We start from the raw sequence: 15,133 nt of genomic DNA on the forward strand, positions 1-15,133 counted from the left end.
GATTGTAAAGAATCTCTCCTTCTTTTCCTCCTTTCTGTTCCTAGCGTGTCATCTTCCCCTTAAATCCAGTCATATTCTAGTTGACTCAGGAATCTAGTGGGGTCAGAGAGTAGATGCATGGGGCAAGTGGGCTCCATCTATGAGAACGTCTCAGAGATGTCAGACTTTGCAAATTCTGAGAACCCAGGCAAGAGCCAGAAGGGAGAGAGGTGCAGACCCGTGTGTGGCCCTGGGGCACCTGCTCCCCTGCTCCCCACTTGGTGCCTGTAGGACCCTCAGCTGCTCATCCAGGCTGCACCCCAGGGGCCCCTTACGAACAAAGAGCGGGGTCCCGCTTGACATCAGGTAAGCTATGCATTTCCTCCCTACCCCACTTTGCTACCCAGCTGATCCTAGTCTCTGTTTTAGTCAATCATTTCCTTTAACAAGGTGCTGGAGCCAATATGAGACATTTATTCCACACAGTGACCCACCTCCATGTCATTCAGAAAGTTCTAGAATGTCTAAATCTTCTCCGCTCCCAGTCTAGAGCCCAGAAGGAAGGGAGAGAAGAGAAAAGAAGGGAGAGAGAAATTCTTAGAGAGCAGGGATCAGAAGCTCCTGGGGCATCATTAAACACAATGATAAGGTACCTTCATGATAATGTTTTCTATTCATATTTATAAAACATTTCTTTCCATCTGATCATATATTGATTTGTTTTTCTTTTCTCTCTCTCTCTCTTTTCTGACTGCACCATACTATATGCCTCTTCTTAGTTCCCTGACCAAGTATTGAACCCATCCCCCCTGCAGTGGAAACACAGAGTCATCACCACTAAACCACCAGGGACATCCCTCCATGACTAGGTTTTTATGTGAGGAATAGAATTTTAGAGGGAATATATCCCTTTTTGAAGCCCCAAGAAGGCACATATGGCTCAGGCTATCACTAATGAACTGTATAACTTTTGGAATGACCTTTAAACACTCTGAGCCTCAGTTTCCCTATCTGGAAAATGGGTATAACCAGGCCTTCCCAGCACAACCTCCACCCCGTGCACCAGTAGCACCCAGCTGCTCAGGCCCCACCAAGCAGCTCTGTTTCTGTCTGGACCCTCAAGAGACAGCCACGTTCTCAGGAACAGTGACGTCTAGAAGCTCCCTACAGTATGAGTGTGGTCAGGATCTCTGAGCCGACATGAACCTCTATGCACTATTGGATCTCAGTGCAGATCACAGGAGGCCAGCAGAGGGGAAAGGACCCTGGGTGGGGAGCACCCACTTCTACCCTCTCCTCCCCTGCCTACCTTTCTCCCTGTTTCTAAACCTACATCATCTCCTGGATCCTCCCCCACTGAGTAACAGTCCAGTTGCTTTGGTTTCTATATATTTTTAAGTTCTCCGGGTGCAGTGGTCGTCCTGGCCCGTGTGTAAAGTGACAGTGGCCACAGATGCGGTGGAGAGATGGCCTTCAGGGACACCCAGTCTACTTACAGACACCAGGGAGTTCCAGGGCTGGGGGTGGGGTGCGTCCCAGTGGACAGGAAGCAGCTCTGGGGCTCTAAGAAAACAACTCCTGCTGGTGAGAGAGGAGGGGAGCAGCAACCTGAAAAGAACACGGAAGGGCAGACCAGCTTCTCCATGACCATCTCCTGGGTGCTGCTCAGGACGGCAGCGGGTGAGCATCCCCAGGATTCCTGCATCTGACAAACGTTTACTGAGCTCACTGTGGGTGCCTCTACTGTTCTAAGTGAGAACTGGGAAAATGATGATTGTTTTGCATGAAGGGAGCAGGGCTTCTGGGGTGGGTAACAAGCCAGCATTGCAGCAAGGGACATACTCTAAAGATGGCCTCTCTGTGCTGAACCATTTACTAGTTGGATGACCTCAAGCAAGTTACTGTCCCTCTCTGGGCCACAGTTTCTGTATCTATATAATGGGGTTAATCCTGGAGTCACTGCCCAGATCTGGGGGAAAGACGAAGTGAGCTTGAATGAAGATTGAGAGAGCTTGAATGGTGTCTGTCCCACTGCAGGAGGTCTGAAAGTGTTTAGAGTTGTTAGGAGACTGGGCGCAGCAGAGAAGGCCTCCTGAGGAGGTGTCAGCTCTCTGAGGGGCAAGAGAGCAAGGCAGGGCAGGTCAAAGGAGTTTGAGAAGGGGCCATCTCAGGTGTTAGGGGGAGCTGGGTGCCAGCCGGGAGCCAGCGTGAGGAATCTCGCCCATGGCAAAGGTCATGAGGAAGGAAGCCGGACAAAATGCAAAGGCGTGATCTGGCTTCTGGTGTTCCTCCTGGGTTCCTGAACATCTACCCCCCAAAACCAGAGTCTGCCTGCCTTATTGTACTGTGTTTTCCACTCTTTTGCCTCTAAAAGGAATTAACTTAGGGCTCCAGTTTACAGTCTCTTGCATATAAAAAGAATGTTTCAGCTCTAACCCCACTGATGGCTCTCTAACTTGCCTGACAGGTTCCCCGGGACTTTTTACAACTTGCGAATTGTTTACAGCCCCTCAACAGCGAGAGGCACAAAGCTTAAAGCATCTTAAAGATACAGAGCCTTTTCTAAAGAGCTAAAAATCATATCGGTGATGGGTTTCACTGTTGACTCAATGACTGCTGCCGGGCCTCCATATTCTTTTTCTTTTAGGTACCTGAAGGATATTAATCAATGTAATTGGGATATAGAAAAAGGAATATAGTAGTTTTGATGTTAGCAACACTAGACTTTTGAGTTAATTACTTTTCTCTTTGTTAAAAATCACTGTACTTCTTTCATTGTTATGAATTGTTGTATCCTTGCTATGTAAGAATGTAACTTTATTTAGTGCCTTCTGAGAGTGGCACCAGACTTTGGGAAGAACAACACTGTTAGGGCCAATAAGTCTTCTGGTTGACAAACCCTTACCAAAAAAGGGCCGTAAAATGCTAATTGGCCTTCTGGCCAGAAGATGATATAAATCACCTAAGACTTGTATATACAACTAGGTGTGCAGAGAAAAAGCCTGGTCTCGATGAGAGTCAGGGCTGTTGACAATGCAGAATTTTATATTATCCATTGATCTCTATGTACAAAAAAAAGGGGTATAAAAGGCCTTTCTGGACAGTAGAGGATGGGCCAGTCACTGGAAAGACTGGTTTCCCCTGTGTGGTCTATTCTCCTTCTCTCCTTTTTAGGCTGAATTCCCATCTGGAGCGGGGAGGCTCACATGTCTACTTACTTGCCCTGGCTTCTAAGATCCGTGAGAGAGGAAGCCCAAGGCGGGGCACCCTCCGATATTCAAACGGGCGCCGGTGGCCTACGTAGATGGTGCAAACTTCTTCTCCTGAAGTTTTATTGGTTTTCCACGTAAACCAAGTTATTCAGCCTCTTTTTTTCCCACTAAATTTTCCTACTATACTATTATTTCCTAATCTTATATTTTTGAATAAATAAGATTTCCTCACCACGCCATCTCCCCTTTGAATTTCCCTGGATCCACTGGGGCTGGACCCCGGCAGGTGCTTGTGAACTGTGGGCTGCAGAGGGCTTCCTTCTGCACCTTTTGACTTCCAGTGTGGAGGCCCCATCACAGGATGCCTTGTTTAAACCAGGGGTCCCCCACCTTCAGGTCATGTACTAGTGTTGGTCCAGGGCTTCTTGGGATCCAAAATCACTGCAGGTGGTGACTGCAGCTATGAAGTGAAAAGATGCTTGCTCCTTGGAAGGAAAGCTATGAAAAACCCAGACAGCATTTTAAAAAGCAGAGACATCACTTTGCCAACAAATACTCATAGTCAAAGCTATGGTCTTTCCAATAGCTATGTACAGATGTGAATGTTGGCCCATACAGAAGGTTGACACCGGAGAACTGATGCTTTTGAATTGTGGCGCTGGAGCAGACTCTTTGAGAGTCCCTTGAACAGCAAGGAGATCAAACCAATCAAACCTAAAGGAAATCGACCTGGAATATGCATTGGAAGAACTTGTGCTGAGGCTGAAGCTCCAGTACTTTGGCCACTTGATGCGAAGAGCCCATTCATTGGAAAAGGCCCTGATGCTGGGAAAGATTGGAGGCAGGAGGAGAAAGGGACGACAGAGGATGTGATGGTTAGATAGCATCACTGGCTCAATGGACATGAATTTGAGCAAGCTCCAGGAGATAGTGTAGGACAGGAGCCTGGCACGCTGCAGTCCATGGACTTGCAAAGAGTCAGACATGACTTGACGAGTGAATGGCAGCTTCCAAGTAGTCTGATGATGCCAAAGTGTGTTTCCTGGAAATCTAGCTGTCTCTGAGTCTCCCTGGGCTCTGAGAATTAAAAAAACAAAACAAAACAGTATTTATTGAGTTATGGTTCAAATAAACACATGGACTCTAGTCTGTTGGATGAGTTTTTATGTTGTAAACAGCTGTGTGACCATCATCCGGGTCAAGCTCCAGGACATTTCCAGCACCCAGATGATTCCTTTGGGTTCCTCCCAGTTGTTGCCCACATGGGCCATCGCTTTTCTGACCAATTGTTGGATTTTATCTAATAAAAGACTCCCAGCCTGTGCTCACTTGTGCCTGGCTCCTGTGCACAGCTATGAGTGTCGCTGATGATCGTGCCTATATCTTTGGCCCCTTTTTATTGCCAAGGCCTAGTCCACTGTGGTCACATCATTATTCATTTTTCCTTTCTGTTGCTCGTGGACAGCGTGATTCCAGTGTGGGGCTACGGTGAGTGAGGCTGTCATGCATGCATGCATATGTTTTCATCTCTCTTGGGTAAACATCTAGAAGCAGAGGAGCCTGGACACAGTAGAGGCAGAAGACCCACCAACAAGTCTCCAACCCGCTTGCATTTTACATGCCAACCTGCACTGAATGAGAATTCAATGATCTTTATCCCAGTAGATGAGGTTATGGTCCCCGTGTTCCTGGTGTCAAACAGGATTGCATAGCATTTCCCCTTCTTTTCCCCCTTTCTGCTTCAACTGTGCCATCGGCCCCTTAAATCCGGTCACATTGTGGTTGGTCAAGGAATGTAGTGGGGACGGAGGGTGGACAGACGAGGCATGTGTGCACAGTCTATGGGAACATCTCAAATAAGTCAGTCTTTGCAAATTCTGGGGCACCGAGGCAAGCCCAAGATTAGAGAGAGGTGCAGACAGGTTCTCAGCCCCAGGGCACCTGCTCCACACTCAGTACCTATAGGCCCCTCAGCTACTTGTCCTGGCTGGACACGGGGTCCCGTCTCTAGCACACGGTGGGGGCCTACTTAATCTCCGCTAAGTCTGTTGTTGCTGTGTGTTTCCTCCCCAAACCCCTTTCCGACAAAAGCTGATCCTGAGTCTCTGTTTCAGTCAAACGTTTCCATTAACAAGGTACTGGAACCAATTAAAGACAGTTTTCAATATATTGCCTCCAACTCAATGTCACTTGGAATATTCTATTATGTCTGAGATGTCTCTGATCCCCATTCTAAAGCCCAGAATCAAGAGAGAAGAGAGAGAAATTCACAGAGAGGAGGGGTCAGAAGTTCCCGGGGCATTATTATGCACAAAGATAAGGGAACCTCCACCACCGGCTTTTCTTTTGCAAAACATTTCTTTTTATATGATTGTGCTTTTAGGTGAGGAGTAGAATTTTAAAGGGGAGGAATACCTTTTGAAGAAGTGGAGTAGCCTTATATGGCTCAAGCTGCCACTAGTGAGCTGTGTGACCTTGGATATGACCTGTAGATTCTCTGAGCCTTAGTTTCCCGGTCTGAAAAATGGGTATAACTAGGCCTTCCTGCAGCACTGCCACCCCATGCCCAGGCAGCGCCCCATCACACACACTGTTGTCTGGACATGACACAGCCCCACGCTCAGGAGCAGTGTCTTCTAGAAGCTGTGTATGTGGTGAGAATGTCTGATCCTACGTGAACTATTCTGACTTGGGGTAGAGGGTAGGAGGAGAGCAGAGGGGAGAAGGCCCTGGGAGAGGAGCACCCACTTCTGTCCTCCATTTACCTCCCTACCTTACTCCTTCCTCTAAACTGACTTTCTCCTCCTCCTGGCTCCTCCCCATTGAATAACAGTTAAATTGCATTGAATTCTGTATCTTGGTGAGTCATTCCTGTTGCAGAAGTCTACCTGGACAGCATGCAAAGCGAGAGTGGTCACGAAGGCGATGAAGAACTGGCCTTCAGGGACACCCAGCCTCCCTACATAAACCTTGTGAGTTCCAGGGCTGGGGGAGGCCTCGGCCGGGGGGACGCAGCTCTGGGGCTCTGATAAACAAGCTCCTGCTGGGGTGACAGGAGGCCGGGGGAGGCCTCGTTCCAAAGAGAACAGACGAAGGGCAGACACCAGCCAGGGCGGCCCTGCCCCCACTTCTGCCTGTGCCCATCTCCTCGGTGCCGCTCAAGGCCAAGGGGCACCAGGATTTGTGCGTGGGACAAATGTTTCCTGAGCTTCCTCCTGATCTCTCTCCTGTTCTGGGTGCTCAGTGGGGGAAGAAGAGTCTAAGTAATAAATAGAAAAGTGAATTTCCATTTTTATTTTAACATGAAGGAGGATGAACATCTTCCGGGCAGGATAACAATGGAACATGGCACTTCAGGGCACTTACTTGGAAGATGACCTCCCTGGGTTCAGCCATTTATTAACTGGTTGACCTCAAGCAAGTTACTTTACCTCCCTGGGCCTCAGTTTCTGCTTGGGTATAATGGGAAGAATCAAGTCACCACCCAGAGCTCGGCTAAGGATCAAGCAGGGTAGCATGTTGAGAGAGTTTGAAAGGTGTCTGGCCCACTGTGGGGGCTCTGAAAGTGTTTAGAATTGTTAGGAGTCTGGGCGCAGGAGGAAAGACCTCCTGAAGAGATATCTGGCATCTGAGGGTTGAGAGAGCTAGCCAGGGCAGGTCAAGGGTGTCTGAGAAAGACTGTCCCAGGAAGGGGGAGTGGGCTGCCCCTGCACTGTGAGGTGCAAAGGGCTTTCTTCTGGGCACTTTTACCCCCCGTGTGGAGGTCTTGTCATAGGCAGCCTTGTTTAATCCCGCGGTCCCAACCTCCAGGCATGGACTGGTGTTTGTGCATGGCCTGGTAGGCAGTGGGCTGCATGGCAGGAGGTGAGCAGCTCATGAGCAAGTGACTCTCCATCTGTATCTATAGCCACTCCCCATCGCTCACATCTAGCCAGCTTTGGAAAAATTGTCTCCGTGAAACTAGTCCCTGGGGCCAGAAAGACTGGGACAGCTGGTTTAAACCCTTATCATCTCCACAACATATATGTATTACTGAGGCTCACAGATGTGGAGGCCACTTGTAAGGTTCCCAGGTGATAAGGGCTGAGGAGGGAGGTGTCTTGATTTCCCCCATCCTGGGGGAAGGTGTTGTCCACAGAGAGCACCGTGGGGGAGGAAGAGGCTGGCAGGCAGCAGGACTTTCTGAGCTCATGGCATCCTGGCCTGGCCCTGCAGTACAAGCCTCTCCTGGGCTCAGCTTCCTGAGAGGCTGGGCAGATGGGCTGACAGAACCCTTCGTGGGGAGGGATGCATGGGGCATCAGGTGCTGGGGAGCTGCTCGGTCCCCACTCAAGCCCACCTCCCCTGGAGCCCTGGCATGGCCTGTGTGCTCCGTGCAATGACCAGAGCCCTTCAGCCCGTCTAGTGAGGGCTCCTGGTGGGGCAGGAGGAAGCTGGGCTGCCTGGTGGGTGCCTCCACGGCGGTCTGAGTCAGGATGTGTCACCTGGGTCTTGTTCTCCATCAGATGGGGAACCCGGAGACGCTTCCAGGTTCAACCCGTTTATTACTCTGATGACATGTTTTTACTCTCTAATCCTTGGATTCAAAAGCCCAACTATAGACAGGTCACGTGACTTGGTGACATCAGAGCTGCCAGCACAGGGAGTCGGGAGGCCAGCTTAATCTGTGAGGCTATAAATCCAACATAAAAACCCATCTTGCTGGGTCAGAGGAAGCAAAGGCCTGTGCTGGTCTTTCCTGCTAAGATCACACATACACATTCACGCACAGAGGGGCCATCGGCCACACCAGGCTTAAACCATACAAATGTATTTCCTTACAGTTCTGAGGTTAGAAATCTAAAATCCAATGTCAGCAAAGCTGTTTCCTTCTGGAGCCTCAGGGGAGAATGTGTCCTTGTTTTTTCCAACTTCCAGAGGCTGCCCGCTTGCCTTGGCTTGTGGCCCCTTCCTCCTCCTGCGATTTTTTTTTTCTTCTGTATCAGGGCTCAGTTGTGGCACAAGGCACCTTCATTTTGGCCCGTGGGCTCTCTAGCTGTGGCCCATGTGGGATCTTAGTTCCACAAACAGGGATCTAACCCTCAGTCGCGGCATTGGAGGCAGATACTTAACCGCTGCTGGACCCCCAGGGAACTCTTCACTTTCCTCCTTCTCTAAAGCCGCAGCTTCTTGCTTCTGCTGTCACATCTCCTACAACTGACTCTCCTCCTCTGCCTCCCTCTTTGCAGACCCTGAGACGATTGAGCCCACGCAGATATTCCAGACAACCCCCCCCCCCCCCCCCCCCCCCCAATCTCAGGATTCTTATTCATACCTGCAGAGTCCCTGTTGCTGGGTAAAGTAACATATTCACAGCTTCTAGGAATTATAATGTTGACAATTTTGGTGGGGAAACGGGAGAGGGTGTAATTACTCGGTCTACCATAACCTTCTTGGAGTCAATAAATATTAGTGGTTTCTTTGAATCTTTCCAGAAAAGTTTAATTTATATTTAGTAAATATATGTATATAGCAACTCCTACCCATTTGAAAAATAATACAGAGGGCAATATTACTTATCAGTTCTCAAAGTGGTCCCTTCTTCCTCTTTTCTTGTGAAGTCTCCCTAGAATCTATTGTGTGGAAATACCATTAATTTCACCATTTTCTTCCTGGTGGACTTCTGGATTCATTTCCAATTGTTTGCTATTAGAACGCAGTTATGAGTAATCTTGTCTTTGGATTATACTCAATTTGAAATCATCTTGTGTTTCAGAATGTGAGGGCACCATTTAAGACATTAAAATCCCATGAAGTTTTTTTGGGGGGAATCATTCCTTAAGATTAACCTGTACTGCCCGCCCCCATGATCCACACAGGGCTTCCTCCGTCCTGCCTTCCTTCTGAGCCCTGAGGACCCCTCCTACCACTCTATGCCTTAGTGTGAATGTGCTTGAGGGAGGAGCCCATGCTGCCAGGTGGATACGTTTTCAGCCTTGTCTCTCCTGATGGTGAGAAAGGCTCTTAGGGGGATTTCTAACTCCAACAAATGAGGGGATTCTTTTTCAGGCAAGAGCACCATGCTAGTCAGCCTGTGGTAGGCTGATTCTACTTCTCCAAAATCACTGACATGGATTTTGACAGAAAGATCTCAGAGATGCAGAGATGTTGTGATTTGCTTAATGTCACCAACGTTTTTAATGGCAGAATTCAGACCAGACCGGCGGGCCACAACAGACACCTCTGCCCAAGGTCCATGGAGAGCACAGTCTATCTGAGTGCGGTTCAGGCATCACTGGTTATCTCCCAGGGGCAGCTGTGCACACTGGGCTCGGAGGGGCTTCCCTGGATTCTGAGTGGTCCTACAACCAAAGGACAGGGACTAGGACTGAATTGAGCTGGTGTGGATTTTTTTTTGTTTGTTTGGCCTGCAGACTGTTTAACTCATTGCCAAAGAGAAAGTATAATACAGAGATATTAGTATCATAAACAGCACATACCAGTCACTCAGTTTCAACTCATGGAGTATCTGCTTTATCTCTGCCCAGCTCAACTTTCCTTTCCACCCATGGATTGTTTTAAAGCAAATTTAGGTATATCAATCCAATGCAAATCTTTCATTATATGGCTCTTATAACAAAAGAAACCTACTACAATCCTTTTGAAAGCATTTCACCCCCCAAATTAGAAAGTTTTACAGAAGAAAAACGTCAGATTTCTGTCTTCTCCTGAAGACTTGGAAGCTCTGACAGCACCGGGCCTGGAAGGTAATCGGGTCACAGCCGAGTGGACACTGCTCTTTAGATGAGGGGGATGATGCCTTCTTTGCTGCAGTCTCCACCACTCCCGACTGCCCCCTACCTGGCCAGCTCAAATATGCAAATCACCTGTCTGGGTCCTCTAAGCATTTAATCTTTGTAAAATATTACTTAGAGGAGAAGGTAGAAAATACTTCAACAGTGTGGAAATGGAAAATTGACTTGGAGACACAGCTGTGCTGAAGGCAGTTTGTAGAACCACATTAGATAGAAAGCATTCTGGAAGGATGCGCCAGTCTCTCCCCACAGACATTTTCTCACTAATCATCAATGTCACCCAGAAGCTGGGACTTGTTCTCATTTCATGGATGAAGAAACTGAGGCAAAGAGAAGTTAAATAAGCTTCCCAAGTAATAAATAAGCATTCCTCAGGTAATGAGCAGCAGCATCAGGATTCCAACCTGAAGGATGCCTGACTCTAAAATGAAGCATCTTCACCATAACCCTGGGTGCTTAAAGAGGCTCAGGAAAGAGAACATGACAAGGTGATGGGGCCCAGGTGCGTGGAGATGCCAGTGAGGACTTGGGAGGCTTCCTGGAGCCTGGAGGAAGGATGGGAGCCCAGGAGTAGGAGCAGAAGAGGGTGCTGCAGAGAGCACCTGGGAAAGAGGCACTTTCTGAGTCTGTGAGGGGACAAAGGTCAAGGTCAACAATGTTCTCTGGGTGGGGTGGGCAGGACGGGGAGGATGACCTACCTCTTCTTGGCCTGCTCAGCTGAGCAGAAGGTTTATCCTCGAGGACAGGTGGGTGGGTCTCTTTGGTCCATGGTGGACCCCTAGTCCCCAGCCAGGACTTGGGTCTTTAGCAGTAGCTTGGCTTGGGGTCCAGCCACCCCCCTCTCTCCCCTGGTTCCTTCCCATCTCAGGGCTGTGGACTCGCCACTTCCTCCTTTGCCAGCTGCCAATGTGACCTTGTCACCTCCTCTCAGAGCCTGAGGGGCTCCTTGTCCCAACCTCAGAATATCTGTGTCACTTCCTCGCTCCAGGGCTGGAAGGTCCATATGCTGAGGCTCCTTCTGTCCTGTTCGTGGCTGCACTGGGTCCCTAGGCTGCTGCCCCACACCCAGGCCAGCCCCGGCCAGGGCTGATGAGGATGGAGAGAAGGAGGCAGGCCAACTGACCACTGTCTCCTCTCCACAGCCTATTCCCTTCACGGGGAGGATCGAAGGGGGTCTCCAGGATGGACACAAGGTCACCGTCATGGGGCGCGTTCTTTCCACAGACGAAAACAGGTACTGGGAATTGTTGTCTCTCTCGGCCTCACCGCTGAGTGAACCAAGGTGCTGTCAGCTCAGATGGTCCATCCTGTATCCTACAAGCTGCCGCCACCCTGTTCAGGGGATGGGAAGGGCCTGGCCCTGCCAGCAATGCTCAGCGCCCCCTACCACCTACCTGTAGCATCCGGGGCACCATTAACCAGACTCCGCAGAGACAGGGGGAATGTAGGCTCACAGTCTAGGGAGGGAAGCAGGCCAGCCCAGAGGTGGAGTCTGGGACTGAACTTCGTATACAATGACCCAGAGCTCGAGCCCTGAAGCCAAAAGAAACCCCAGATAAACAAGCAAAACAGAGCACTCTGCTGGTAGAATGTCCACTGAGGGCCGCCCGTGGGTGTGGGGCGGAGCCTGGTTCTGTGGTGATGGCGTGTGAGCCAGACGTGCCGTCTGACTGTTTTGTTTTATTTGGGAGCCTGAGTGATCCCAAGAAGCAGACTGGGAACCACACGGGGACTGAGTTCAGGCAAGGTGTTGGGAGAGAGATGCTCATTGGATAATTCAGGCTGGACCTTGGTTAGGGGACAGGCATGAGCTCCAACTGGGGAAAAGCAGAAGAAGGACGTATTGCATCGCTTTGGTGTGCTAGGCCCCTTGGAAGCTCCTTTTGTCTTCCCTCCTCACCTGATAGTTTCAGCTATAGCCAAAAGAGGTGGAGATGGTGAGGGGCTTCCTCTGAGGTGAGATGGAAACAAGAGATACTTATTTAGGGGTGCCCTTGGATCGTTTCAGTTGTCCTCCCTGAAGGAAGGCAGTCACCCCTTTGGTGCATGGGGCAGTGTGAGGATAGCATGGTCCTGGGGCATTGCAGACGACAAATGGGGCAGATCTGGGGTCAGGGTCCAGGCCTGCTGACCTCTCTCAGGTCAGGTGGGCACACGACACCCTCTGAAGAGGGACACACACACACTCTGAGGTCCCCATGCCCAGAGACCTAGGGTTTTTTCTGCGTCTCCCCTTTAGACACCATCTCTGTAGGTGTCCCATCAATGCACTTGTTCTTTCCATTTGTCCTCTTTCCCAACTCAGCAGACACAGGCTGACCTCCAGGGAGCCACCACTTGGCCCCCAAGACTCTCACTTCTAGGCACATTCCTCTACTTCCATCTTGGACACAAATTTCTTTACCCATTTCCTCCTTACTTTTAGAAGACCACACGGTAAGGGCAAAATGTGGTAACTGCACAAAACACACAGTGCAAATTCGGTGAACCAAAGGGATGGGACGAGACTAGGGATGGGTACCAACCAGCCACGCAGGTTGTATGCAGGCTCCCAGACGATGTCCGTCAGAGTGAGCACTTCCTGTTCCCACCTTTGGCAGTAAGCCAGGATACTGTCTGATGTTCCTTGACCTAGGTTTCAAGTGGACTTTCAGATGGGCATCAGTGACACAAACAACGTTGCCTTCCACTTCAACCCTCGGTTTGAAGGAAGCGGGTATGTGGTCTGTAACACGATGCAGCTAGGAAACTGGGGGCCGGAGGAGAAGAAGATGCAGATGCCCTTCCAGAAGGGGAGTCTGTTTGAGATCTGCTTCAAGGTAGACAGCTCCTCGTTCAAGGTGAGTGGGAACTCTCCTCTCCTCAGCTGTCTGTTCCCCAGCCCCATAAGGTGCTGCGAGCAGCCTGAAATAGTCATGTGAGCAACACTTTGTACAGAGAAGAGGACTGTTTCCTGTAAGGCCGCAGTCTCCTTACACACGTTCACCTCCTTACACACCTTCACCTGTTGCTTCTTTCACTCTGGAAGTAAGCACTGGAGAAGTCACCGTGATGCTCCTTGGCCTCCTGGGTCCTTCAGTCCAAGTTATTTCCATTTCTCTGTCATGGCCCTTCTTCCACTCCAGGTCCCTGGGAATATGTGTTTTCCTGTTACCTTGTTGCTGCATTTATCCAGGTGTTAGTAAAGACTTAGTTCTGCCTGGCATTGCACATTGGTTTTGCAAGCAGAGCGGTGTCTCTGGGCTTGGGGAGATGGGAGGGGAGCTGAGCACATCTGTGTCTTTTTTCTCTGTGTGAACATGAATGTCCCCACCCCCCCATCACACAACCTGACATCACTTCTTCTCTGCTCCCCATGGACATTTGCATGTATTTTTCAATAACACCACAAGAGAGCTGAGACAAGAAAGACAGACCCACTGTGATGAACACACACCAGAAGAATGAAGAAGCCAAGGACTAGAGTCAGGTGGAGGTTGCCCTTCGATGCACTTAGCGTCCCGAGCATGTTCGTGCAACTCGCACAGCTCTGCAGGCTGTTGCCCTGACCTACTGGGGGTTCATGTAAGAACTAGATACAGGTCTGAACGTCTGGAAGCAGGGGTCCCAGCGGCACGGGTGTGCTCCCACCTGGTCCTGGACCCCCTCCTGCCATGTGCGCTCATCTCAACAGGTGACGGTGAACGGGAGCATCTTCCTGGATTATGCACACCGTTTGCCCTTCGAACAAGTCAACGCCATCTCCATCGGTGGCTGTGTGCATGTGTCCTATATCAGCTTCCAGGTGAGACTCCACCCAGCACTCGTCCCCAGGGGCTGGGTGTGGGGCCCCGTCCCCTGTGCGGGTCCTGCTGTGTGAACCCAAAGGTGCCAGCCAGTCTCGTCTCCAGGTGCTTCTGGGTTCACACCTCTGGCTGCCCCAGTCTGTCCTTCTTGTGTCACTGTCTCTGTCTGGGACACCCGCTCAGTCTCCAGGCTTCTTGTCTCTGTGACTCTCTGTCATTCCCCTGGTGAGGAGGCCCTTTGCTTCTAGAAAGAACCTGGAATCACACTGAATCCAGCTCAGATCCCCGGCTCTGCCATTTTCATCGTCTCGGGAATCTTAGATGAGTGACTTCACCTCTCCCAGCCTTAGTCTCTTCACCTGTGGAATGAGCAATATCGGCCGCCCCACAGGTCATTGTATGAGTTCAGTGAGACCATACACATCGAAGGGCACAGTATATCCTTTCTGTGGCCATTCCCGGGTTTATTTGACCTTCTCTGTGTATTATAATTTCTGAATGTGTTAGCAACATCTGAAAGGTCAGGACCAATTTTGCAAAATGAAAGAGTTCTGGAATTGGATGGTGGTGAGTTTTGCACAACCACAGGCATGGACACGGAACTGTAGGCACACTCGTGAGTGTGCTTGTTTGCTCAGTCATGCCTGACTCGTTGTGACCCCGTGGACTGGAGCCCGCCAGTCTCCTCTGTCCATGGTGCTTCTCCAGGCAAAACTACTGGAGTGGGTTGCCAGGCCCTCTCCAGGGGATCTTCCCAACCCAGGGATCAAGCCCAGGTCTCCCTCACTGCAGGTGGGTTCTCTACAGTCTGAGCGAGTACACTGAAGACGGTCAATTTTACGTGATGTGCATTTCACCACTGTTTAGCAAAAGAGGTCAGGTAGATTTCTTCTTCCTCCTGAAGAGGGAGAGGTCCCAGGAGACTGATCACCTCAAGGATGCTGACTAAAAAATTCCAGAATGGCTGATTTAGACTACATTCCTGGGGAAGGTCAAAGCTACAGTTAGGTCAGGTGTTACACCTAGGCTTGGTATCATGGGCTTCAACAAAAGTGAGGCCATTTTGAACCTGTGGTTTTCTCTTTAACTATGCCCCACTTTGTAGCAAACTCTCAGCCTAACCCAAAGATAAATTCAGACTGTAAGGCATCAGCATCACTCTCAGCTACCGATATAGAGTCCCCACAGCTTTGTTCACCCTTGGTGTGGTCTCCATGGGCAGGACTGTTTGCTTAATCCCTCTGACATGTGTAACCCAGCAGGACCCTATGGGGGCATCCTGGGACAGCCCTATGACCCATGAGTGTTATAAACCTTTAGCCTCCTAGGCCTTCCCCAGGTTCCAAGGATTAAATATAAGTGA

At 50.0% G+C, this 15,133-nt stretch overlaps 1 protein-coding gene across 1 annotated transcript; it reads left to right on the top strand.

Moving 5' to 3' along the window:
- Positions 1–6,088: 6,088 nt before the first annotated feature.
- LOC443162 (galectin-14) lies at positions 6,089–13,769 on the top strand (the record flags this gene model as incomplete). Its single annotated transcript, NM_001009251.1, is given in 4 exon segments — positions 6,089–6,163; positions 11,128–11,219; positions 12,621–12,825; positions 13,659–13,769. Coding segments are annotated over 4 exon segments (483 nt in total), but the record flags the coding sequence as incomplete, so codon positions are not given.
- Between the last annotated feature and the right edge of the window lie 1,364 nt (positions 13,770–15,133).

The sequence above is a fragment of the Ovis aries genome, chromosome 11 (genome assembly GCF_016772045.2).
Source record: "Ovis aries strain OAR_USU_Benz2616 breed Rambouillet chromosome 11, ARS-UI_Ramb_v3.0, whole genome shotgun sequence".
NCBI lineage: Eukaryota > Metazoa > Chordata > Mammalia > Artiodactyla > Bovidae > Ovis > Ovis aries.